At 42.1% G+C, this 27334-nt stretch overlaps 1 protein-coding gene across 1 annotated transcript; it reads right to left on the minus strand.

The window, feature by feature from the left end:
* LOC115474110 (microfibril-associated glycoprotein 4-like) lies at positions 1–24478 on the minus strand. Its single transcript, XM_030209437.1, has 6 exons — positions 24427–24478; positions 19518–19611; positions 11397–11539; positions 9153–9249; positions 7860–8039; positions 1–915 (listed from the first exon to the last, which is right to left on the minus strand). The coding sequence occupies exons 1-6, from the start codon at positions 24430–24432 to the stop codon at positions 605–607; spliced, it is 831 nt and encodes a 276-aa protein (XP_030065297.1). The 5' UTR covers positions 24433–24478; the 3' UTR covers positions 1–604.
* Between the last annotated feature and the right edge of the window lie 2856 nt (positions 24479–27334).

Here is a 27334-nt window from a genome sequence, read left to right on the forward strand (position 1 = left end):
AACTATCAATAGCAGATCTTTATTAAACTTGGAATAGAATGCAAGTCATTTACATTTATTACACAATTAAGGAAAGAATGACAGTATAAGTTCCATATTCAGAAGCTTTACATATATATGGTGTCTGGAAAAAATGGGACCCCTTACATAGTTTCAAAATAGTTTGCAATTATTTAAACGTTTAGTATGACTGTTGAAAATACATTAGTCCAGCTTTTATTAGGAAACTCCCTTAGCAAACGCTTTGTGCTGTATGCCTCATTCTGTTGCAAAAGTTTAATCACAACTTTATCTTAGCTAAATGCCATTATGCTAAAACAGGTCTTAATGGTCACTTCCTGATTAACATCATTTTGAAAACAGGGATCATCTAGTTTTTACATATTCCTGTCACATCTGTCAATAATAGTAATCATTTTGTAATAATAGTACATTTGTTTTGGGGTTATTTTTCAGGACACCAAGTAGATAGATGAGATAGTAGATAGCTATAGATATATGTGCAGTCAGTACTGATTGATCAGTAGAGACTTAAGGATCTTTGTTGAAAATTAATCAGCTCCAGAACACTGTTTAGGATCCTAACATCAGCTATTCTTTATATCTATGGTATGTTTTCAGGATCTTGGCTTCTTGTTTTCCCACTGTCACTGCCTGAAGTGGCTTTAATCTTCATTTGACTAAATGAAATGGTGCTGTTGGTATTCCAGGATTCCCAACTGATGCTATTTTGAAGGATACCACTGCAGCCCATCTGATGATTCCTGTAGCAGCCATTCAGATTGGCACTGAAGCAGCCATTCGAATGGTACCAGAAGCCCCCATGGCTGTACTCGGCACAGTTCTGAATATGGCCATCATTGTCTCTGTCAAAGGTAGAGAATGGCTGCCCACTGTGGGAAGAGAAGGAATCACCTGCAAAGGAGTGATGGTGAGGAATCTTACTATGGTCAGTTGGTGACACATTACTTACAGTAGGAAGTAGCACTTTGTGTGAACTGGACAGTGTCGGACAGAGCACTACTCTTCTAAAAGCCAGACACTCAGGGGCCAATGAAGAAAACTTCCTGCATGGTTACCGTGGGTTTACCTCAGTTTTACTGTGGGATGGCAATGCAGAAAGGGTTTCAGCATGAGTGTTAACTTGCACGGAAACCCTGACCGCAATTGCATTTAGATGAATGTACATGCGGTGCATTTGCTACCCTGTGGTATGCAAAAAAAAAAAGCTTTGCCCATGTTACTACCACAGAAAAAAATAATGCCATGAAGGGTTGGTTGAGAGGAATGGTTGTCTACAAGTACCCTCTCTCTCTCCCTAACCCGACCACTCTGCCCTGGATCCCTGCATCAGCCCCCCTTGTGGTCTAGAGGCTCCCCTCACAATCCAGCCCCCCTCCCTCTCGCTTGCAGTTCATATTTCCTTGGTAGTCTAGTGCCCACCCCACCCCTCCCCAATCCAACCCATACCCCTTTCGTCCAAAAACAATTTAATTCCTGGTGACTAGTGGTACCCCCTGACACCCCCCAGCCCACCCCATCCGTACCTTAGAAGAGAGGTATCAGTGATCACACTTGCTCCTGCCCCCAATGCCTCCATCTTGAAAAATAGCAGCACCCTGCGTGGTGCATTCTGGGGATGCACCATTCGGGAACTGCTGCCATATAAGGAAGAATTCCCTTATATGAAAGACAGGCCCCACCCAGTGCATCCCCAGGATGTACCACACAGGGTAATGCGCTGCCATTGTTGAAGATGGCAGTGCTGGGGGCAAGAGTGAGTGGGATTGCTCCTGCCTCTCTTCTAAGGTATGGCAGGGTAGGCTGGGGTCAGGGTTGGGATCGGAGTCAGTGTCTTTCAGGGAAACAGTAGGTGCCATTAGACTCCAGGGATTTAATTTCTTTTATTTCAGGAAAGGGTTTAGGATTGGGGTTGGGGTCAGGGGTAGGCCACTATACTGCCAGGAAAATGTAAAGTGGGTGTGGGGGAGGGGTGGGCACTGGACTACCAGGGAAATCTTGAAAGTGGGTAGGGGGTCACTACAGTACGTTTGGAGGGAATGTTTGGTTTTTTTTGTTTTTGTTTTTTTAACATCACCCTTCCTGTCAGTGCGTGAGCAAATCACTGTTCATAAACTGAAAAAAAGGGTGACATTATTAGTTAAACATGACCTTAATCCCTTTAAATACGCTGATGATGCCACCATACTTATCCCCTTTAAATCAAATTTATCTGACATTTCCGCTAAAATCAATACTGGCATGCCCACCATAACCTCCTGGGCTAATGCCTTCAAGATGAAATTAAATAAAGAAAAAACTCAATGTCTAGTCCTTTCATCTCAATACTCCCCACTTCTCCCGGCTACTCTCAATACCCCAGATGTACAGTGGTGGAAATAAGTATTTGATCCCTTGCTGATTTTGTAAGTTTGCCCACTGACAAAGACATGAGCAGCCCATAATTGAAGGGTAGGTTATTGGTAACAGTGAGAGATAGCACATCACAAATTAAATCCGGAAAATCACATTGTGGAAAGTATATGAATTTATTTGCATTCTGCAGAGGGAAATAAGTATTTAATCCCTCTGGCAAACAAGACCTAATACTTGGTGGCAAAACCCTTGTTGGCAAGCACAGCGGTCAGACGTCTTCTGTAGTTGATGATGAGGTTTGCACACATGTCAGGAGGAATTTTGGTCCACTCCTCTTTGCAGATCATCTCTAAATCATTAAGAGTTCTGGGCTGTCGCTTGGCAACTCGCAGCTTCAGCTCCCTCCATAAGTTTTCAATGGGATTAAGGTCTGGTGACTGGCTAGGCCACTCCATGACCCTAATGTGCTTCTTCCTGAGCCACTCCTTTGTTGCCTTGGCTGTATGTTTTGGGTCATTGTCGTGCTGGAAGACCCAGCCACGACCCATTTTTAAGGCCCTGGCGGAGGGAAGGAGGTTGTCACTCAGAATTGTACGGTACATGGCCCCATCCATTCTCCCATTGATGCGGTGAAGTAGTCCTGTGCCCTTAGCAGAGAAACACCCCCAAAACATAACATTTCCACCTCCATGCTTGACAGTGGGGACGGTGTTCTTTGGGTCATAGGCAGCATTTCTCTTCCTCCAAACACGGCGAGTTGAGTTCATGCCAAAGAGCTCAATTTTTGTCTCATCTGACCACAGCACCTTCTCCCAATCACTCTTGGCATCATCCAGGTGTTCACTGGCAAACTTCAGACGGGCCGTCACATGTGCCTTCCGGAGCAGGGGGACCTTGCGGGCACTGCAGGATTGCAATCCGTTATGTCGTAATGTGTTACCAATGGTTTTCGTGGTGACAGTGGTCCCAGCTGCCTTGAGATCATTGACAAGTTCCCCCCTTGTAGTTGTAGGCTGATTTCTAACCTTCCTCATGATCAAGGATACCCCACGAGGTGAGATTTTGCGTGGAGCCCCAGATCTTTGTCGATTGACAGTCATTTTGTACTTCTTCCATTTTCTTACTATGGCACCAACAGTTGTCTCCTTCTCGCCCAGCGTCTTACTGATGGTTTTGTAGCCCATTCCAGCCTTGTGCAGGTGTATGATCTTGTCCCTGACATCCTTAGACAGCTCCTTGCTCTTGGCCATTTTGTAGAGGTTAGAGTCTGACTGATTCACTGAGTCTGTGGACAGGTGTCTTTCATACAGGTGACCATTGCCGACAGCTGTCTGTCATGCAGGTAACGAGTTGATTTGGAGCATCTACCTGGTCTGTAGGGGCCAGATCTCTTACTGGTTGGTGGGGGATCAAATACTTATTTCCCTCTGCAGAATGCAAATAAATTCATATACTTTCCACAATGTGATTTTCCGGATTTAATTTGTGATGTGCTATCTCTCACTGTTACCAATAACCTACCCTTCAATTATGGGCTGCTCATGTCTTTGTCAGTGGGCAAACTTACAAAATCAGCAAGGGATCAAATACTTATTTCCACCACTGTAACTCTCCCCATCTCCAATAGCCTAAAGATCCTTGGAGTTATGATAGATAGCCACTTATCCTTCGATAACCACGCTAAGCTCACCACGAAAAAAAATGTTCAATATGATGTGGATTCTGAAGCGAGTAAAATCTTATCTTCCCCTGAACACTTTCTGGAACCTGGTTCAATCCACAGTCATCACCCATATCGATTACTGCAACAGTGTTTTCCTAGGTTGTAAAACCCAAGTCCTGAAAAGTCTTCAGACTGCCCAGAACACAGCAGCCAGACTTATCTTTGGCAAGTCAAGATTTGAAAGCGCATCACCCCTCCGAGAGAAGCTTCACTGGCTCCCCATCAAAGAGAGAATATACTTCAAGGTCCATACAATGATGTTAAAGTCCCATTTTTTTCAAGCAAGCTTACCCTAATGGACCAACCCACCTACAATACTCCTGCTCTGACGATGACACCAATTATACCTCTCACCATATTTTCAAATCCCCTTATACTCAATCTCCAATCTTTTCCTCTCCATCCTTTTTACCATATCCCTCCCAATCTCCTTCCACTTTACTTTTCCTATCCTATCCTTGTATACCTTCCCTATTCCAATTCATATATTCTTGGGCATTGTTGCCACTGTGTTTATCAGTTTATAATATTCTTCTTACATGTCCTTTGTAATGCTTCTTTTTTTTTTTTTACTATGTAAGCCACATTGAGCCTGCTGTATGTGGGAAAGCATGGGGTACAAATGTAATAAATAAACATTCAGCAATGAGCTGTGGATTACTGCTGCAATTTTAATGTGGCAGTAATTTGCATACTCATTGAACGCTGCATCCCACGGCTTTTCTGCAGCAGTACTTTCACGGAAGAGGTCTGGTTAAGTACCGCTGAATATTAATGGATAGCCCCAAACAAGCAATTTAATTGGTCAGGAGCCATTTCTGGCAGGTTAAATCACTTTGAATATTGACCCTAGAATCTGAGAGATTGGGACTGATGATGATATTGAAAGTGACTATGCTGTGAATACCAGATCTTGCGCTTCATAAATTTGATGGTCTGTACTCTCTATATTAGATTTTTGAAAGATAATTTTGTTTTTGATTTATAGGTGGGGTTATTTTGGAGGTTTTTATTATAATTGTGCCACCACTAGGAGCCTGTTATTTTCTTTATAAAATAAGCATAACATAGGTGCCAATTTGGACATTTCACATAGGCAGTCTGTTATCAATAGAAATCAAACAAAATAAAACATGGAAAAGAAAATAAGATACCTTTTTTATTGGACATAACTTAATACATTTCTTGATTAGCTTTCGAAGGTTGCCCTTCGTCAGATCGGAAATAAGCAAATGTGCTAGCTGACAGTGTATATAAGTGAAAACATTCAAGCATTATTATGACAGTCTGACAGGGTGGGAGGATGGGGGTGGGTCGGAAGTATGCATGGGGACATCAAAGCATATCATTGATATTCTAACAGGATGGGTGTGGATAGGTGAGGGGTGGGGTGATCAACAGAGACATACAGCTTTATGGTTTATAATGGCCCAGGAACCCCAGATCCTTGTTAAGTCCTTTCTGTTGGGTGTTAAAATATTCAATCATTCTGACTTCAAAGGTCTTACGTTCTTGTATGGTTTTAAAGTTACCTTTCAGTATTCTCACTGTGAAATCACTGGTACAGTGTCCTGGTTCTGTGAAGTGCTGTCCCACCGGGGTGGGGGCCCTACTGGCTGTATTGTTCATGTGCTGTCTATGTAAATTGAATCTTGTCTTAAGCATCTGGCCTGTTTCTCCAATATAGCATCCTTCGTTACATTTTTTACACTGAATGATATATACCACATTGGAAGATGAGCAAGTGAAAGATCCCTTTATGTTGAATATCTTTCCTTTGTGGATAACTGTGGGGTCCTGTGAAATATTTTGGCATAGTTTGCAACTGGATAAATTACAGGGACGTGTGCCCTTCTGTTCCTTTTCAGTCTGTGATGGAAGTTTACTTCTGATTAGCTTGTGTTTTAAGTTGGGTGGCTGTCGGAAGGCCAGTACTGGTGGGGATGGGAATATCTCTTTCAGTAATTCATCCTCCTGGAGTATAGGTTGTAGATCTCTTATGATTTTCCTCAGTTTTTCCAGCTCTGGATTGTATGTCACTACAAGGGGGATTCTGTCTGTGGATTTTTTCTCCTTGTACTGTAGCAGATTCTCCCTAGGTGTTTTGAGGGAGGAGGCAATATTCTTGGAGATTATTTTGGGGTTGTAGCCTTTCTGTTTGAAGGATGCAGTCAGGCTTTTAAGGTTTCTGTCTCTGTCCCCTGGGTCAGAGCAGATACGGTGGTATCTTGTGGCTTGGCTGTAAATGATGGATCTTTTTGTATGTGAAGGATGGAAGCTGGAGTTGTGGAGGTAGCTGCATCTGTCTGTGGGTTTCTTGTATATAGATGTTTGTATACAGCCATCACTGATTGAGACCGTGGTGTCCAAAATATTTACTTTTTCTGGGGAGTAGTCAATTTTGAATCTGATTGTAGGATGGTACGTATTGAAGGCAGAATAAAATTGTTTCAGAGTTTCTTCACCCTCCAGTTGCAAACTATGCCAAAATATTTCACAGGACCCCACAGTTATCCACAAAGGAAAGATATTCAACATAAAGGGATCTTTCACTTGCTCATCTTCCAATGTGGTATATATCATTCAGTGTAAAAAATGTAACGAAGGATGCTATATTGGAGAAACAGGCCAGATGCTTAAGACAAGATTCAATTTACATAGACGTCACATGAACAATACAGCCAGTAGGGCCCCCACCCCGGTGGGACAGCACTTCACAGAACCAGGACACTGTACCAGTGATTTCACAGTGAGAATACTGAAAGGTAACTTTAAAACCATACAAGAACGTAAGACCTTTGAAGTCAGAATGATTGAATATTTTAACACCCAACAGAAAGGACTTAACAAGGATCTGGGGTTCCTGGCCCATTATAAACCATAAAGCTGTATGTCTCTGTTGATCACCCCACCCCTCACCTATCCACACCCATCCTGTTAGAATATCAATGATATGCTTTGATGTCCCCATGCATACCTCCGACCCACCCCCATCCTCCCACCCTGTCAGACTGTCATAATAATGCTTGAATGTTTTCACTTATATACACTGTCAGCTAGCACATTTGCTTATTTCCGATCTGACGAAGAAGGGCAACCTTCGAAAGCTAATCAAGAAATCTATTAAGTTATGTCCAATAAAAAAGGTATCTTATTTTCTTTTCCATGTTTTATTTTGTTTGATTTCTATTGATAACCTTAAGAGTGGACTAACACGGCTACCACACTCCTCTACTTAAGATGTAGTCTGTTATGAAATTATCCCCTTAGTGGTCAAGCAATGATAATGCAAACTCATACTTTATTGCAAAGCAGTCAATGATCCACACTCCTCTTATTGGGTTAACTGTGCAAAGCTTTTTGACTATGTAAAGCAGTTAATGACACAGCTCTCTCAGCATATAGAAGAAATTCAGTAACACAGCACTCTCTCTTCATAGGACAGTCCTTGATGCAGAGCTTTGCTTATAACAAAGATGCCAAGTTGCCCATTTCCAGGAGAGAGATCTTACACCAGTCCTGGATTTCTGACAGCTCCATATTGATACGTTATAGGGCCTGCAGTATTCATTTGATCAGAATCAGGAGCTCAAAATTTACACTGTTTTGTGCTTTAAGTTCAAAATCAGAACTGGCTAAAAAGTGTCCCTCCTGGAACTGGATAACTTGACAGTTCTGTTCTAACAGAGTCAGAAATATAGCTCTTTCTGCTTGGAACAGAAAATATGTGATATTATGTTCCATATCAAACAGATTTTACCTGCTTCTCCACCCTGGAAGCCAGAGACATACAGTGTATAATTGTCCTCCTCTTCATTGATAGCATAGGGGGACAGGGAAAATGCTGCATATTCAACAGACACCTGGTTATCAGATGTTATCAGGTCCACTCGTAACTTGTATTTCTTCTTCAGTGTCATTAGCCGAAGGTTCTCTAGACCTGGAAAACAGTCCATTTTAATGTCACAAAGCTTCCTATTCACCAATTAACCTCACATCATCTCAGGTTTTAAATCTCCAGTCACAAAACATGCTGGGATTCATAATCTTTTTCTAACAACACAAATTTCCTAGTAAGAAGGCTGGACTGCAGCAGGTCTGGAATTAGGTAAAAGCAACATAAGCAACTGCCTCTGGTTCCAAATTTTGATAGGCACTAGAGTGTTGCCGTTGCTATTCTGCTTTCATCTGGTCTGTTGTCAGCTACAGAATTAGTAGGTGTATAATAACACTGTAAAAAGTTTTATTTCCATGGTACCCTGCTCCCCCCCCCCCCCCCCCCCAAAAAAAAAAGGGACGGAAATTCTGCTTTGTCTCTAACCACACACCACTTCCGAGGTTATGCACAACTTTCTACAGCTCTACTATTACAGCTGCTGTTCCAGTGGATGAAGAATATGATAGAAGAAGCAAGCCCAGAGATGAAGGAGAATGGGAAGATTTTGGCAGAAGTGACTTTGCATGATTATTTCTGGAGAATGGCAGGGACATCCTTTTCCTGCTCCCTGCACACCCATCGATTATTTCTAGGAGAACCATATACACTCAACCACAAACATTGATATTTTGGAGGGGGTAGGGTCAGCCTCCTCTTTTTGCCTGTGAGTGTTCAGATTTTAAGTTTTTCCCTGGACTGCAGAACATTTACTTCTCCAAAAAGGAACCTCTGTTTAGAAACAAGAATCAGATGTGTAACTATACAGATACAAACTTCTGGTTGCTGATCTCATCACTCCAGCCTCTCTTCTCTCTTCCTCACTAATTAATAGTTCCTGCACCCGCAAGGGTCAGTGGTCAGAAGCCAACTCATTATTTGAGGAACCATAGGTGTATTTTTCTTGCTTATTTGTTAGAGCAGGGGTGAGAGAAAAGGGTAAAAATGTCTTATTGGCAGTAGGGTCAGGGAGACCAATGCAGCATTAGCACCCATAGCATTGGGGGGGGGGGGGGGGGAGCTGCCTCTCATTCCCAACCCAAACTATACCTATGAACACTTTAATCCCTTTCTGTATCACCGTACCCTGAAAGACTGAAACAAAATTCTGAGTCTCACCTAACCAGTATTCTTTGTCTGCCTGCCCAAATCCATCCTTGTAATGGTGCCAGTCCAGGTGGAAATCAGTGGAACCATCAAATCGCTTCTGGAACACCTAGAACAGAATGTGAAACAGTTTACAAAAATAGGTTTTTGTCTCTGTTTTATTTTCCTGGAGTGAACTCATTGTTTCTTTCATTTCTTTGCACCTGTGACCTACTTATAGATTGAGGAAGGTAATTTTCAGTCAGGTGGCAGTGCATGCAGGCCAAAAGATACATACAGGACACAGGAACCTGTAAGCTGATCTTCAAAGTGATACTCCTGTGATATTTCCATTCAATTCTGAGAAGCCTGCTGCTGCTGCTACTGGGATTTTTTAGGTACAAAGAATACTGGTTAAGTCCTTGAAAACCTGACATAAGGATTTTAAAATGAAATCACTGACTTTGCTTTTTTGGGATCAATATAATCCTGCCTCTGGTGCTGCCTGTTTTTCATTTTTTTTAAATATATCTTTATTAATTTTTAATCAAATTAACAATATAGTTACATTTGAATAAGCAATACAGAAAGGAAAATTTAAATTTAAGTAGAACATTTTTTCCAGAAGAAACAAAATTATCTTCTTTAGACCACAAATTGGTGGGGGGGTTATCTAAGCAAATATGAAGACTACAACAAAGTAGAACAAAGTTAAATAGGTAATATGCTTAGCATGTATACCTAGCTTATTAACAATTATTTATTCATCAAGACCTACGGTTTACCAAGTTTCTTCATATTTATAAATGCCTTCAGCTGTTCAGGCTGGTAAAAATTATACTTAAGACCCAAATATTTAATAACACATTTACAAGGAAAATTAAGGTAAAAGGAGGCCCCTAAAGATGTTACTTCTGTTCTCATTACTAGGAACAGCTTCCTCCTTTCTTGGGTCTGCTTTGTAATATCGGGATATATCCAAACCCTCTTTCCCCTGAACAGAGTCTGCATTTTCTTAAAATATATACGCATCACCGCATCCAGATCTTGTTGAAAAATGAACGATGCAATTAGGGTCGCTCTTTCAGAGTTTGAGTCCAAAGTTGTTTCTAATAATTCAGATATATTCAATCCTGGCTCTTCAAGTGGAATTACTGGAAGAGAAGTTTCAGGAGGCTTTTTAATTGGTATATAGTATACTTTATTCAATGGTGGAATGGTTTCCGGGGAAAAATTTAAAACCTCCTGTAAGTAAAGCTTAAAAGCATCCAATGGAGTAATTCCAAATTCCTTCGGGAAATTCAATAGTCTTAGATTGAGCCTCAGATTGTAATTTTCCATCATCTCTAACCTACGTTGCATGGAAGTATTATCTTTTACAATTGTAGTCGTAACTTCATTTAATTTAGCAACGTCCTGCTTAAGAGCTCCTAATTGTTCTTTAGTTTCTTGTTTCGTGGTGTTAAATGAAAGGGAAAGGTTTTCAACAGTACTTACAAGATCTTTTATCTCTTTTGCCGAATTGGCCACCGTAGCGTCCACCCTCTGCAGAGCCGCCCAAATGCTCTCGAGGGTCACCGCAGCCGATTTCCTCATTGGAGCGCTATGCTCTACCCGATATTCTCTCAGTATCGGGCCTCCCTCCGACCTTGTCTCTCCCGCTCCTCGGGTCAAGTCGGTCGCGCCAGGAGATACACTCTTCGGGGAGCGGCGGTGGATGAAAATCCGGAGGGGAGAGTGAAATTTCAAGCCTCAAATCCCCGAGGGAGTCTTCACCAACAGGGAACGCAGGGCCCCTCTCGGAAGCTAAGGTAGGTGGCTTCAAGGTGTACTTCTCGATCGTTTGCTGAATAGGTGAGGACGTCCCGGCAGTCGAGGAAACTACCTTAAGCTTCCCCTTACGCTTAATATGAGGCATTTTTCTTTTACAAATAAAGAGGTAATTTCAGCAAGCTACGGGAGAGTTCCACCAAGAGCTCTCAACATGCAGCCATCTTGAGACACGCCCCCCCTGCCTGTTTTTTCTGTAGGGAAAAGTATGTGCACTTTCAGCAGTCGTGTATATTTTTCCTGCTGAGAGCCTTGGTCAATATTTAAAAGGGCTTTTTCCATGGGTAAACACCTATTTACCATGGAAATCAGTTAGAATATTACATCCCCAGCCCCATAGGAAGATGACAAAATTGGAGACAAAAGGTGAGGGACAGAAAGGTAGAAGGGATGTGAGAGAGGATTATAGGAGAGGGGAAGAAGAGAAAAGTAACCCCTGCTACTTACTGTCCATCCGCCTCCATCATTACTCATGTCACAGTAGACGGGAACAGGCCAGTTTGGACCTCTGGGGTATATTACATAGACACCATCAGTTATGTACCCTCTCTTCTGGAAGACCTCACAGTCTAGGGGATAATCTTGATTTTCTAACCATGCAAAAGCAGAGAAAGCAAAGAATTTTTTTCTAAAGCTACATTTATGTATCACAAATACTTCCCTAAGAAAGGTGACCCTTAGTTTTATCTGTTTTCATTTGTCTGTTTATAAAAGCAACATCTCAAAATCTCAATACCCTTAACAGCAGTGGTGTGCTGGTAAATTTTTAACAACAGGCTCTCTCCCCGGGTATAGCCCTGCCGAGACTTACAAGGGCGGCCTCGCAAGACATCAGCGGCAGTCTCGCGAGGCCGCTGCTGGAAGTCTTGGCAGCCATTTTAAAAGAGCGATGCAACAGCAGGAGGGTCAGCACCGGCTGCGGGCAGGAAAGACTGTGGATCCAGTAGACCACCAGGGTGGCTGCCTTCAGGTATGTGCTGGGACCCTGAGGCTCAGGGGGAGGAGAGGCAAACCGGCTCGACCTGCTTCAACAACCGGTTCGCAAAATGCTACAAAAATTAACAACCAGCTCTTGCAAGCCAGTCTGAGCCAGCTTCAGCACACCATTGCTTAACAGTGCGGAAAATAATTTTATAGAAGGGTGCCTACCTTGCGTGGCAGAAGTGCATACAAGACCTATTTCATAAAGGACACTTATGCACATATCTGCCTTTTTTTAAATGACGCCCACCAGAAAGTAGCCACCCACACTTACACCTCCACTGTCATACAAGGGTATAGCTACCACTGAGCAGCCTGGCAAAAAGCTGATAGGGGCCACCTGCTGCTACACTAACACAGGTGAGGCAGTGATGACGGTACTAAAAGGAGGGAGCACAGCACACTCTCTGCATTTATCTCTAGCTGTGCTGCCATGCCACCTACCAGTCTCATCATCAAACTCTGTCCCCATGCAGCCTGGCTGCAAGTAAAGTGCTAAAGAGCCTCATTTCCTTTTGCTGAGGGTCTCAGAGACTCTCAGGTTTCATGATAAGAGCCATGAGATCTTGTGGCTCATACCATAAGACTGTCCCTGCAGCAGCCTGAGCTGAAGCACTTAAGCACTTTACCTGCTTCTGGGCCACATTGGGCAGGGCCAGCATTAGGGGGTTACAGCTAGGGCAGCTGTGCTGGACCCTCATACCACAGGGCATCCAAACCTGCCCCAGGCTGAAATAGGCATAGCCTACAGACCAGCTTTTGGGCCCTTTAAAGACTAAGATCCTTCTGAAACACTAAATGTTTATTTTCTAATATTTCCACCTTTCATGTATTGTAAGCCACATTGAGCCTGCAAAGAGGTGGGAAAATGTGGGATACAAATGCAATAAATAAATAAATAAGAAGGTGAGTGGAGCACACATACTGCACATCTCTAGCTTACTGAGCCACTTTCTGATCTTATCAAGCTCTCCCCAATGCCAAATAGCAGCTGTGGCATTGGGGAGAATTTGATAAGATCAGAAAGTTACTCAGTAAGCACAGCACAACTAGAGATAAGTGCAGTGCGTGTGCTCCACTCACATTCTTCCTGCCCCTGGTCTTTAAAAATAATTCTTATGCCCTAAGAGGAGGGAGAAGATATGAGTAGGGTTCCCTGAACCCTCTTCTGCATTAACAACTTCCCTACAGACCTGGGACACCTTTCCTCCACCATATCCCCCACCAACACCCTCCATGCAGACCCACATACACACATTCCTACACATCACAACTCCGTTATGCTCTCAGCATACATAAGCCTCTATTTCCACACCGTATTTATTTACAATTTTTGATACACTATCATTCCAGTAAACTAAATTAATCCAAACAAGTTTTCAAGTGGTTCTGGTCTAAAGGACAAAAATATAAATAAAATTATAAACAAGCACTTTTACATTGTCAACAATCACAAGTATTAAAATCACATCATATTATCATTTTACCTAGGAAGTCTATAAAGTTGGAAAAGAAAGAGAACAAAAAATACATCTTTAGCTTCTTTTTAAATGAATTCAAATCTGTTTTTAACCAAAGATGGTTTGGGAGCAAATTTCATAATGCAGGTGCTGAAAAAAGAAGACTAAGTTAAAGGTTAATCCAGTCATGCCTGAGAAAGAGATGGTATAACTAACCAATTTTGGTTGGGTGATCTTAGGGTACGAGTAGCACAATATGGGGTTAGAAGACTGAATAATTGTTGCAGCTGACTAAAGAAAGCATTTTAAAATGTTAAAATCTTTAAATTTCATCCAAAATTAATGTAGAAGCCAACGATCTTTATGCAGAAAAGGAGAGACCCTATCAAATCGTTTAGTGCCTGTTATTATTCTAATGGCTAGGTTTTGAATAAAAAGATATATCTGTTAGAAAAGAAGAAAAACAGCGGAGAACTATATCTCTAAGGCCAATATCCCTCAGATAAGCAAGAAGTTGATGATCAACAAGGTGAAACGTTGCTGACAAATTCAAAAGAAATTACAAGATTAACATGCCCCCTATTAAGATGTCATTAAGCATAGCAACTAGCATAGTCTCAATACTATGTTCTTTGTAAAAGCCAATCTAACGGGAGTGTAATAAGTGTTTGTTTGTTTTTTCAACATAATCCTTTGCTCTAAGGCCGCTTTTTCTACCAGCTTAGAAATGAGTGGTAAATTTGAAACTGGTCTATAATTTTCAGGAAGTAAAGGATGAAGAGAATTATTCTTTAATAAAGGGCAAACCATTGCCTTTTTCCATCAACTAGGAAGAGACCTGAAAACCTGTGCTGAGATTAGAATTGATTATTGCCAATGCAAAACGAAACAATCAGTGGAATTTTTGTGTCAAAAATTTGGAACGGATTGGATCTAATAGGGAAGTGGTAACATGCACCAATGGAACAGTATTTGCTTGATTCAGATCCTATCAGACAGATAACAGTCGATAATGTTTGGCAGCACCTCATCGCCACCATGGGCACTTGCCTGTGGGGTACCACAAGGTTTGATATTTCACCTATTCTATTCAAAATCTACCTCAAGCCACTAGTCGAGCTGATTCAATTGATGGACACTCAGTTCTACATCTGCGCAGATGATGTGCAGCTACTCATACCCATTGAACCTGACTTACCTACAGCCCTGAATAAACTGATTACCTGTCCAACATCAATTCAAGAATGGGCTAAACACAACAAACTTTGCCTGAACTCAAGTAAAACTGAGCTTATCTGGGTTTCTAACACAAGTGGACACATACCTGACATAAAAATCTCTTTTGGCAAGTATGATCTCCCCCTCAAATCACAAGTCAGAAACATTGGAATACAGTTAGATTCAACACTTACCCTTATTCCCCAAATCCAAGCAACCTTCAAGAGCTGCTTCTACTATTTGCGATAATTATGCTGCCTCTCTCCTTACATTGAGAAGGCAAATCTTATCCCAGTTGTGTATGTCATGATAACATGAAGACTGGATTACTGTAATGCACTCTACACTGGCCTGACTACAAAGGGTCTACACCAGCTCCAATTGATTCAGAATGCTGCAGCAAGACTAATAGAAGGTTGCAAGTGACGTGACCAGATCACACCAGTTTTGCAAAAACTTCACTGGCTACCAGTACAATACAGAGCAATTTAAAACTCAAGGCCCTTAAAGGAAATGGACCCAACAGGGTCACCCTCCACACACCTCCAAACACTAAGGTCCTCCCAAGGAGTATCCCTAACCACATTCTCTTCAAAAGACACTGAAAAAGGTGTGAGCAAATCTAAATATATAAATAAATTGTAATACCCGCAAGCAAGCCTTCTCCGGAGTAGCTCTGACACTCTGGAATGCACTCAGGAAGCAGGTGAAAACTTGGCTCTTCAACCAGGCCTTTAATGGAAGAAGTAATTAACCTGTTAGTCTCATACACACAAGGAGTGACACGGGCTGCACATACTGCAGCAGGACATGTTTATCCACTCCTACCCTGGCGGGCTTCCCGCTTGCTCTTCCGGGACTACTGCTAGCTCAACGCGGCCGCTATTTCCGGGGGAAAAAGAAAGCCCCCAGAAATGGCTTGAGCGATGATAACCCAGCGGTAATCGTGCATCGCCGCATTCTGCCCTGGTTAGTGTGGGAGTCCTTATCGCCACCTCAATGGGTAGTGGTAAGGGCTCCCTGCCAACTAGCCCACATCAAGAGAAGAGGCATTAACAAATAGAAACCAGAAAAATTAAAGAAATCAATTAGGTTAATTCATCTAACATGCTATGATGCTATAATATCTATCTTACTCCCCCAATATTCTAAGGCATTATTTCTTATGACCAGGGTCATAGTCAGACCTCAGATTTTGAGGGGGGGCATAAAACTTGATCCCCCATGTGGCCCCAAGCCCCGCAAGTGGAAGCCCATTTTCAGCCAAAGCCTGGCATTCTTCCTGGGCCACCGCTAGCATTGTGATGCAAGGACTCCACCCATGTGCATGCTCAGTTTTCATGCACGCATGAGGAGTGGGCCTCCCTTGTGCATGCACAGTTTAACAAAAAACAAGCATGTACCAGGGGCTGGTGTGGTAAGGGCCCAGGAAACACAGCAGGCTTTGGTTGGAGGAGTGCCTCTGCTGGTGGTGCCTGGGGATCCTCGCCAACCAAAGTAGAAGATGGCACCTCAGTTTTGGAGGGGCTCGAACCCAAATTGGGGGGCCAGGCCCTCAAGGCCCCTCCCTCTGTGGCTATGTCACTGCTGATGACCCTTAAGAGATTATTTTAGCTGCAAAGAATCCTAAAAATTAAACTTTTTATCCTGGTAGGAGAGTAAATATTTACAAGGGAAGTTTCCTGAGCGTGTGTTTGATTATGGCGAGTTGGGCGGATTTGAAAGAAAAACTATCTGGCCCTTTTTACATAGTAACAAAGTAAGTGACGGCAGATAAAGACCTGAATGGTCCATCCAGTCTGCCCAACAGTCTCATTCATTCTCAATTCAAGATTACATCAACAGTGATCATGATATTATACACTTGATCCTGGTCTTCCTTTGTTGTTTCAGGGACATAGACCATAGAAGTCTGCCCAGTCCTGTTCTTATGTTCCAACTACTGGAGTTGCGGTCAAAGCCTACTCCAACCTATCCGAATGTGCCTTGCCAATTGCACAACACAGACCGTAAAAGTCTGCCCGGCACTGTCCTCATGTTCCTAATTACTGGAGTTTCTGTTGAAGCTCTCTATAGCCCATCCTAACCTGGATTGCTATATGTAGGACACAGATCGTACAAGCCAACCCAGCACCGGCCTTAGCTGATACAGCCAGAGTTGCCATCTAAGCACCACTTGACATGCAAACACAAATGCAAACCTTTACCTTTTGTTTTTTATACCATTCATTTTCTAATTAGAGATCCCCCTGTGTTCATCCCATGCCACCTTGAATTCTGCCACAGTTCTCTTTACCACCACCTCCCTCGGGAGGGCATTCCAGGCATCCTCTCCATGAACAAGAATTTTCTGACATTACTCCTAAGTCTACTATCTCTCAACCTCAATTCATGTCCTCTAGTTTTACCATTTTCCCTTCTCTGAAAAATATGTATTTCTATATTAATTCCTTTCAAGTATTTGAACATCTGTATCATATTTCCCCTGTTCCTCCTCTCCTCTAGGGTATACATATTCAGGTCTTCCAGTCTCTTCTCATATGTCCTTTGGTGCAATTCCCATATCATTTTTGTCGCCTACCTCTGGACCGCTTCAAGTCTTCTTACATCTTTTGCAAGAAACGGCCTCCAAAACTGAACACAATACTCCAGGTGTGGCCTCACCAACAACTTGTATAGGGGCATCAACATTCTGCTGGTTACACCTCTCTCTATACAGCCTAGCATCCTTCTGGCTACAGCCTGTCACATTGTTTTGTCACCTTCAGATCCTCGGATACTATCACCCCAAGGTCCCTCTCCATGTCTGTGGACAGGGAGAGGGACCTTTTTAGATACCTATTTGCTTTGAAAATGACCAGCATAGTGTAATTGGGGACAATTCACCCTACCTACACCACTGGCCTCATGCAAATTTCCTCACAAAATTTTATATGCATTTGAGCATATTTTATAATTAATGCACCTAATCCAAATTCCACTTCAACTACATTACTGGGACAAACTCATATATGGCAAGGACAATTTTATAACAAGGTGCCTAGACTGTGAAGGCATAGATGGATAGCTCTATCAAACATATAAATGGCAAGTTACCGACTCACCTGCAAATGCACAGTAGAGACTTCCCTCTCTGTCCCGCCCTTGCGTCAAGATGTGATGATGTCAGAGGGCGGAACAGAGAGGGAAACGGAGTCAGAGTCAATGCCGGACGCTGCCGCCTGGAAACGAACATCGCGCGCACCAACCTCCACCCTCCCCCTCATCCCCGCCGCCGCTCCCGCCCTCCTCCGCATCGGGCCCCCTGCACTGACCTGACAGCACCTCTCACCTCCGTGTGGAAGCGCTGCAGGCAGCAGCACAGCGATCTGCTGCTGCCTGCAGCGCTTTCACATGGAGGTGAGAGGCACTGTCAGGTCAGTGCAGGGGGCCCGACACGGAGGGGTGAGGGAGCAGCAGCGAGGAGGGTATCTGGAAATCTTGCACATTTTTACGGGCTTAACAGCTAGTCTAGTATAAAAGTAATACATGCAACTATGTGATTTTATAAAATGACCTCACTGGAAAGCAGGAGCACACATTTACACCTGTTCCAAGGCAGATATAAATCTCTGAGTGTATGTGCCAGTAATATATACATTTGTTATAAAGTATGCACTTACATACTGTTCCTGCTCCAATCCACCTATTCTCCACTCTTGGGAATACCTACACTTGTGAAGACACACATGTCCATGTTCAGAATACCACTGTTCATTTGATTTTTGGTCTAACCAAATATGATAGTAGTTCTTTCTATATCCAACTTCACTGGTTGCCTTTTGAAGCTAGAATTCTATTCAAATTGGCCCTGTTTTCTATTTAAATTACTATATGGTCTGGCTCCTAACTATGTTTACTTGCATTTTCAGTTTGCAGTTTCTATAAGAGCTAGAAGGTCCAACTGTGCTTATTTGTTTTCCTTCCCTTCACTTAAAGCAAAAAAAGAGATTAAGGTTGTTAGAATTAATGTTGGCGTTTCAGACCGCTTGATATTGGAAGGAATTTGCCGAAATATTTTCATCATTTTATTCCTATATGATATTTAGGAAAAAGGTAAAGACTGTACTGTTTCAGAAATTTATTTTATGAAGTAATGTATAAGTCTGTTTAGATTTTGTTATTTCCTTTGTGCATCCCAGAGGACTGTTCTGATCTCTTTTTTGCTTTGTTACCAGCTTTGAACTGTAAGGTATTAGCGGGATATAAGCCTGTATGCTATGTTAAAATACTAGCATAAATCCTGCAGAAATAGCAGCTAGATTGAAGTTATAGACATTTACATGTGCTTGGGAGCAGGCATAAATGTATGTACGTAAAGGAGAGGCATACATGAATATTTGATAAAACTACAGCTCTAAATTGTAGCTCCCCTCTACTCTAACTCCTCTCCTGTTCTAAAGTCATGTACAATTGCACACTTAATTGTTCTCCCTAACTTATATGCATGCATGAAGTAAATGTTATAAGAAGCCTTTTACGCAGGTATACTGGCATATAGGTGCAAAATATTGCATAAAAATGACGTCATTATGGCTCAGAGCTTCGTTTAGGGCGTGAAGTAGTCCTTAGATCCTCAAAGGTGATCCAAACCCCCCCCCCTAAAATGCTCCCAATTTAGGAGCATAATTTACTCTCCTAAATTAATGCTCCTAAATTAGGAGCATAATCTGTTTTGGAGCATGGGGTATGCTCCTAATTTAGGAGTATAAATTTTAGGTGCATAACCTTTATAGAATAAGGCCCTTGGTGACAAAATGGCTTATTCCAAATTCACATAGCAACTTTAAGTGAGAAAAAGCAGAGTGACTTCTAGGATCACAGACACAGTCAGTAAGTGAAACGAACTAGGTAACATTAAAATATTTACCTGTGCTATTGATTAAGGATTTTCTCTCCATCTTGTAGACTTGTGGAGCCTCTGAAGAGCTGCAGGGCTGCCAAAGCAGCAGGAGGAGAAGAATCTGAGAAAGGGAGTAGATTGGATGTAACATGAAATAGCAGAGGGACAAGGGGGTTTCTCATGTACCCTGATCCCCATTCTGCCCTTTTCTTGCACGCAACCTCTAGACTTCAAGCCAGTAACAGATAAATGGGCACAGACAGTACATACATTACTACTACTACTACCACTAATCAGTTCTATAGCGCTACTAGAGCTACACAGCACTGTATACATTATCTGCAGGTACTTTCTCTATCCCTGGAGGGCTCACAATCTAAGGGGTCCTTTTACTAAGGTGTGCTAACAGATTTAGCATGCGCTAACGATTAGCACACACTAAATGATAAGATGCCCATAGGAATTTAATGGGTGTCTTATTATTGAGCGCACACTAATCATTAGGGCTCTAAATCCATTAGAGCACCTTAGTAAAAGGACCCCCTAAGTTTTTGTACCTGGGGCAATGGAGGGTTAAGTGATTTGCCCAAGGTTACAAGGGTAAGTCACATAACTGTCTCTGTACCTTTTTCTTGTAAGAAGAGCAGCAAGGATGGTTTCAAACCCCTTCCCCTCCCATTGATAATAGACAAACAATAGTATAGGCAAGTACTCGATGCTGGGGAAGGCTAGAGGAGCCAAAACAACCCTTGTCTTAGCTTTATCTTTCCCCAGCACCCCCTGCCTGCCTCCCAAATACGTGCGACTGACATAGAGAAACCTCAGGATAGCAGTACCAGTCCAATTCCTTGCTGCCAAGTAGCAGTTTTCTTGAATTCAAAAATCAGCCTTCCCTAACAGCATTCTCTGTTAACCCCATATCCTACCCCCACCTACCTTGGCAAATAGACCATCAGACAAGGATAGGGTGGGCAATAGCAAAGGAGAAGGGAAGGAGGACCCTTCCCCACCCAGTGACTGGTTACTCTTGACAATAGGAACATAGTTCTATACATCCTCATGAATGTAAAACTATGCATTGCCCCCCCCCCCCTCCATGCACCCTTCCCCAGTAGGGATCCAGTTACTAACCCCCCCCTCACATCCATACTTCCATCTCCTTCTTGTCAGTCCATATCTTTCCCAAAAGCAGAAAAGCAAGCCTGCTTTTGCCATTGAAAGCAGCAGCAGTGAAGGAGTGAATGAGTATAAGACAGTATGCTTGAGGTGTGATTGCAGTGTCTCAACTAACCACCTATATTCTGGTGAAAGATTTTCACCCAAATAGAAAGCCAATGAAAAGAGGCAAGGTCACCATTGGCAGTGTAAGTAGGCACTGACTGCTTCTTCAGGAGCAACATGATCTGATAGTAGAGATGTACTCTGAAAGAACTATAATGCAGAGTGACTGAAGGTGAGAGGATAAGGGAGATCAGTGGGAGGCCAATGGTAGGAAGGGAAACTAAAACCAGGATTTTCTGCCTGTGTTGCAACTCTAGGTAGGATCCATGAATTAGAATCACTGAGACTATACCCATCTGTTGGTGACATTGACCAGATCACTGCACTCCTCTTCCTTCTTGTCCTTCTGCCATCATTGAGCCTTTTCTTCCTCTTTCTACATGTATATATTTCATTAATCTGGCAATGCTCTACAACTGCATTTTATACAGTGTTGACAAAGTTCATAATACTATGGAGCTCATTTTCGAAAGAAATAAAACATCCAAAAAGTGTCATAACGCACCATTTGGACTGATTTTTTCTCAAAACGTCCAAATTAGTATTTTTGAAACCTATTTTGCAAACGTTTATCTATGTGTTTCGTCTGCAATGTGTCCAAATCACAAGGGGACATGTTGGGGGCGTTTTGAAGGTGGGATTAGGGTGTGCCTATCACTTTGACATTTTACAGCCATAATGGAGCAAGGCATAAAAAAGGTGCCCTAAATGACCACTGGAGTGAATCAGGGATGACTCCCCTTACTCCCCCAGTGGTCACTGACCCCCTCCCACCCCCACAAAAAATGTGAATAAAAATAGTACTCATTAGCCTCTTTGATAGCCTCAGATGTTATAGCCATGTCCATTAGAGCAGCAGCCATCAACCTGGCTCCGCTTCTGCTCTGGAGTAGTGTAGTGGTGGGTGCAGTACACTGTAGACAGGTGGCCCCAGGCCCATACCTCCCCCTACCTGTTACCATTGTGGTGGAAACTGTGAGCCCTACAAAACTCACCAGAAATGCACTGTACCCACATATAGGTGCTCACCCATAAGGACTATTTTAGTGGTGTACAGTTGGGGATAGTGGGTTTTGGAGGGCTCAGCAAGATAAGGGAGCAACTATGAGATGTGTATCTAGGGTGCCCCATTGCTCTCCTGGGATGTCTGGGGACCAGTCTGCTAAAAATGCTGGCCCCTCCTATATCCCAATGGCTTGATTTTCTACATTTTTCACTTACACATTTTTTTCAAAAATCACTTGAACAGAGCATAAAACCTTGTTACAAATTGTATTTTTGAAAAAAAACATTTTGTGGTTTCAAAAAGGGCCATATTTCCAAAGTCCGGCTTAGACGTCACATAGAAAATGCCCCTCTTTATGAGCTAGAATTCTGTCTGGAGGCTTCATGACATACACTCATGACTTGAGAGACTTAGGGCCCTTTTACTAAAATGCAGCGTGCACTAAATGCTAAGAAGCCCATTTTATATCTATGGGATTCCTAGCATTTAGCTTGCACTAATGGAATTATCATACACTAAACTTTAGTAAAAGAGTCTGTTAGGTTATTGTAAGTCAATAATTATGGAGAAATCATTATATATATCTATATCTATATATCTATATATCTATATATATATATATATATATATATATATAATGATCCTGAACTTCATAATCAAGCATTATAGACAAATCACTGATCGTACTGTGAATTTTAGTGTTGATATTCAAACATTTATCCAGTTAACAAAGGAATATAAATGAAACATCAAATATACTTTTTTGTTGTTATTTTAAGACAAAAACACACTCCTAGGTTTTTTTTTTGTTAAATTTGTGATTATATATTTCATTTATGCTTCCTTTTTAGCACTCTTAGTTTAGTTTCTATCAATCTGATATACTGCCTCTATTGAGGTGTTTTACATGTACTATACAAGTACCTGCACTGTCCCTGATGGGCTCACAATCTAAGTATATTGTACCTGGGGCAATGGAGGGTTAAGTGGCTTACCCTGGGACACACAGAGCTGTAGAGGGAATTGAACCTGGTTCCCCAGGATCTTAACCCACTGCCAACTTTTGGGCAGCAGTGGGAATTGAACCCAGTTCCCCAGGAGCAAGGTCCACTGCACTAACCATTAGGCCACTCCTCCACTCTTCTCCTGTATATACCGTATAACAGGATTTAAGTGCCCAAAACAATTTGGGGTCATTTTACTAAAGTACAGTTAAGTTTTGCATTTACCACGTACTGGATGCAAAAATTAATATGTGGTAAGTGCATAGGGCATGTTAATGTACAGTCACCTTACCGTGCAATAATATATTGATAGCATGGATGCTAACAGTTACAGTGTACTAATTCACATGCTGACTGCTTATCACACTTTAGTAACAGAGCCTCTTGGTTTGCTTTCCAGAAGGAAGATTGAACTTGCTTATTAAAAATGCCTCTGAGAAGGTGGACTCTGCTCATGTTTCAATAAACTGGTTATTCTATAAGGTGCCAGCTGCCTCTGTCATTTTTGTTAGACCAGACCAAGGGGTCCTTTTACTAAGCCGGGCTAAAAAGTGGCCGGTGGTAGTTTTAGCGCGTGGGTTTCCTATGCGTTCAGCCACTTTTTAGAGCTGCTCTAAAATGGGCAAATTTTAATTAATGGCCACATGCAAATTTTCAAATTAGCACGCAACAATTACTGCCTGAACCCTTACCACCACCTATTTAGTAGGCGGTAAGGGTTCACGCGCTACTCATGCAGTAATTGGGCAGCACACAGCAATGTGCCTGCATTGCTCGATTACCACCAGGCACGCCTACTCCCTGTCCCTGCCCTAGAAAAAGTATTTTCTAGCGCAGGAAACAGCACTTGGCAAAATGCAGAACTACCGTAGGGCGTCTGGGTGCACCCGGCAGTAGTGCTGTTTTTGTCATGCGCTTCCCATGCAGTAGCCTTACCACACCTTCTTAAAGGGGCCCCTAACACAGCTCCCCTTTCAAAATGCTTTTATTTGCTTATTGCCACATAAGTCATGCATTCAGTATTGTTTTAAAACATTGTTTCTTTCAACGTACAGCAGCCCTAACAGTTGTGGAGACAATTTAGGGGTCCTTTTACAGAGGTGTGTTAGCGTTTTTAGCATGCGCTAAAAATAAGTGTGCACTATATTCTAGAGATGCCCATATATTCCTATGGGCGTCTCTAGCATTTAGCATGTGCTAATCATTAGTGTGCACTAAAAACACTACCACGCCTTTTTAAAAGGACCCCTTACTGAAATTCACGTTCCCATTTAGTACAAAACACACTCCCCCAGAATTACTGTTTTCAGTGTACATTATTTACAGTATTCTTTGCTGCTGCCCTTATAAACAATAAATCTAACCAAACACAAAATCATGCAACCATTAAAAATGTTGAGATAGTTCTATCAGACTGGATCAAAGGTTTAACAGGGTCCCTAGGCTAATCACAGCATACACAGTGCTATAGGAGGAATATTTTATATAAAGCTGACAGTGTGTTTAGCACTGTTTGACGTATAATTATTTTATTTTGTCATAATGCTCCCAAATGCAGTACAAAAAGATTTTCAATCGCTAGCAGAGCTTACTGTCATGGTAGAGCAGTGTAATTAATGGATGGAAGAAATTAAGTTGATATTACCTTCATGGCCTTGCAGATTAAATCTTCTTTCTACTGAGGGCTGAGAAGTCTGTATTTATAGAGAAAGGACAGTGATAAGTTTGCAGACCTGGGTCAACAAACAGCTGTCTTTGCAAAAAAAAAGGGGAAAACCATGAAATGAATTTATTATAGAATGTATGGGAATCATGAAAAAAAAAAACAATTTCCATGAGTGATATGGGTGAATTTTTGAATTGTATCCTTCATAGTGAGGAAGTGTAACTGGTGATAGCACAACACTTCAACACCTGCAGACTCAGATTTCACTGACTTTCCTTATGACACTGAACAAGTCACTTCACCCTCCATTGCCTCAGGTACAACCTAGATTGTAAACGTACCATTGTTACCATCAGCTTCATTATGTACCCTACAGCACCAGGTCATTCAGAGCTATGAATCCTGAAGAAGCTTCTAATTCCACTATTACTGCCATCAATACTCTTCCATAGTGACAGTTGTGGCACCCAGTCTTAAACTGTGATTCATTTTACATTATCAATATCATCATATGGCAATCTGGTGCTCGTACTACAGAGCTGTGATATCTCTGCAGATTTTGGGGCTGTGATCCCATTATTGCTCCTGAGTCTACTGTAGGACTGCCTAGAGGTGAGAGAATGATTTTTATTTATTTATTTATTTTATTTATTTATAGTCTGCATATCGGAACTTCTATGCAGATTACAATAAATGCAAACATAATAAAATGTACAAAACCAGTAGTACTATATACAATAGAATACAATACTTGTATTCCATTGCCAATCAAAATGATCCATCCAATCTCTACCTATACATTTAGGAATCTTCAGGCTATTGACTTTTGCACGCTCTCCATCAGTGTTTCATAAGTACATAAGCACTGCCACGCTGGGAAAAGACCAAAGGTCCATCAAGCCCAGCCCAGCCCAGGCCCCAAGAACCTAGCAAAAACCCCAAATTTAATAATGATCAATGGACTTTTCCTTCAGGAATCTGTCCAGACCCCCTTTAAATTCAGCAAGGCCAGTTGCCATCACTACCTTCTCCGGCAATGAGTTCCAGAGTCTAACTACGCGCTGAGTAAAGAAAAACTTTCTCCGATTTGTTTTAAACCTACCACATTCTAATTTCATCTTGTGTCCCCTGGTTCTATTGTTGTTAGAAAGTGTAAACAAACGCTTCACATCTGTCCGCTCTACCCCACTCATTATTTTGTAGACCTCTATAATATTGCCCCTCAGCTGCCTTTTCTCCAGGCTAAAGAGTCCTAGCCGTCTTAACCTCTCCTCATAGAGTAGTTGTTCTATCCCTTTTATCATTTATGTCACCCTTCTCTGCACCTTCTCCAATTCCTTTATATCTTTTTTGAGATGAGGCGACCAGAACTGAACACAATACTCCAGGTGCGGTCGCACCATGGAGCGATATAACGGCATTATAACATCCTCATGCTTGTTTTCCATTCCTTTTCTAATAATACTCAACATTCTGTTCGCCTTCTTAGCCGCCGCAGCACATTGAGCTGAAGATTTCAACGTCCTATCCATGATTACTCCCAGATCCCTTTCTTGGTCCGTAACTCCTAAAGCAGAACCTTGCATGACATAGCTGTAATTCGGGTTCCTCCTTCCCACATGCATCACTTTGCACTTGTCAACGTTGAACTTCATCTGCCATTTGGACGCCCAATCCCCCAGTCTCATGAGGTCTTCTTGTAATCTTTCACACTTCTCCTGCGACAAGATGACCCTGGATAACTTTGTGTCATCTGCGAATTTAATTACCTCACTAGTTACTCCCATCTCAAGGTCATTTATAAATATGTTAAAAAGCAGCAGTCCCAGCACAGACCCCTGAGGGACCCCACTAACTACCCTTCTCCATCAAGAATAATGACCATTCAACCCTACTCTCTGCTTCCTATCTTTTAACCAGCTCAATCCATAATAATACACTGCCTCCGATCCGATGACTCTCCAGTTTCCTTTGGAGTCTTTCATGAGGCACTTTGTCAAACGCCTTCTGAAAATCTAGATATACAATATCCACCGGCTCCCCTTTGTCCACATGTTTGTTCACCCCCTCAAAAAAATGCAGTAGATTTGTGAGGCAAGACTTCCCTGAACTAAATCCGTGCTGACTTTGTCTCAGTAGTCCATGCTTTTGTATGTGCTCTATAATTTATTCTTAATAATAGCCTCCACCATTTTTCCCGGCACCGACGTCAGACTCACCGGTCTATAATTTCACCGGTCTATAACTTCCCAGATCTCTTCTCAACCACTATGTTATCCAAATATTTCAATGAGGCTGTCTCTTCCTATAATACTATTCTCTCCTCTGCTCTGGTTACCCTCACTCCTCCCAATTTCTGTTCTGTAAGGCATACCAAATCCCAGCCTTGGCTGACCTCTAGAATCCGCTACCTATGTTCCTGTGCCCAATTTGCTGAACATCTTTGGCTGTTTGAAATCCCATGCCCATGCTGACTTTATACATTTCAAATTCTTCACTAACCTCCTTCCAGTCTGCTCTTTCACTTGCCAAACAAGACTACTACATCCACTTGACAAACTATCTTGGCTCAAACCCTCGATGTGTCTTTGCAACACTGAACTCTTTCCTCAAAGTAACTTCACCTCCAACCCCTCCTTCACTTTCTCCCCAGACTATGGCTGAGTACTTTCATAATAAGGTTTACAAGATTAACCTTGAGTTCTCAACCAAGTCACCTCCACCTCTCCTTCCCCCAGTCCATTCTGTCAACCCTCCTTCAGCCCCTGTCTCCTTTTCTGAAATCACTGAAGAGGAAACTGCACATTTTATTTTCTTCTCCAAATTGACTACCCCTGATTCTATTCCCACCCATCTACTCAGCTCTATCTCTTGTAATATCATCCCT

Source organism: Microcaecilia unicolor, chromosome 7 (assembly GCF_901765095.1).
Source record: "Microcaecilia unicolor chromosome 7, aMicUni1.1, whole genome shotgun sequence".
Lineage (NCBI taxonomy): Eukaryota > Metazoa > Chordata > Amphibia > Gymnophiona > Siphonopidae > Microcaecilia > Microcaecilia unicolor.

Bases quoted from the DNA above. Each gene is read 5' to 3' on its own strand.
- LOC115474110 (XM_030209437.1), bottom strand. The intron at 11,540-19,517 runs GTAAATATTTTA...TTGCATGGTTAG, and splicing joins ATCCTTAATCAATAGCACAG to AAAATCAAGATTATCCCCTA. The intron at 9,250-11,396 runs GTAAGTAGCAGG...ATTCTGTTCTAG, and splicing joins ATGATGGAGGCGGATGGACA to GTGTTCCAGAAGCGATTTGA.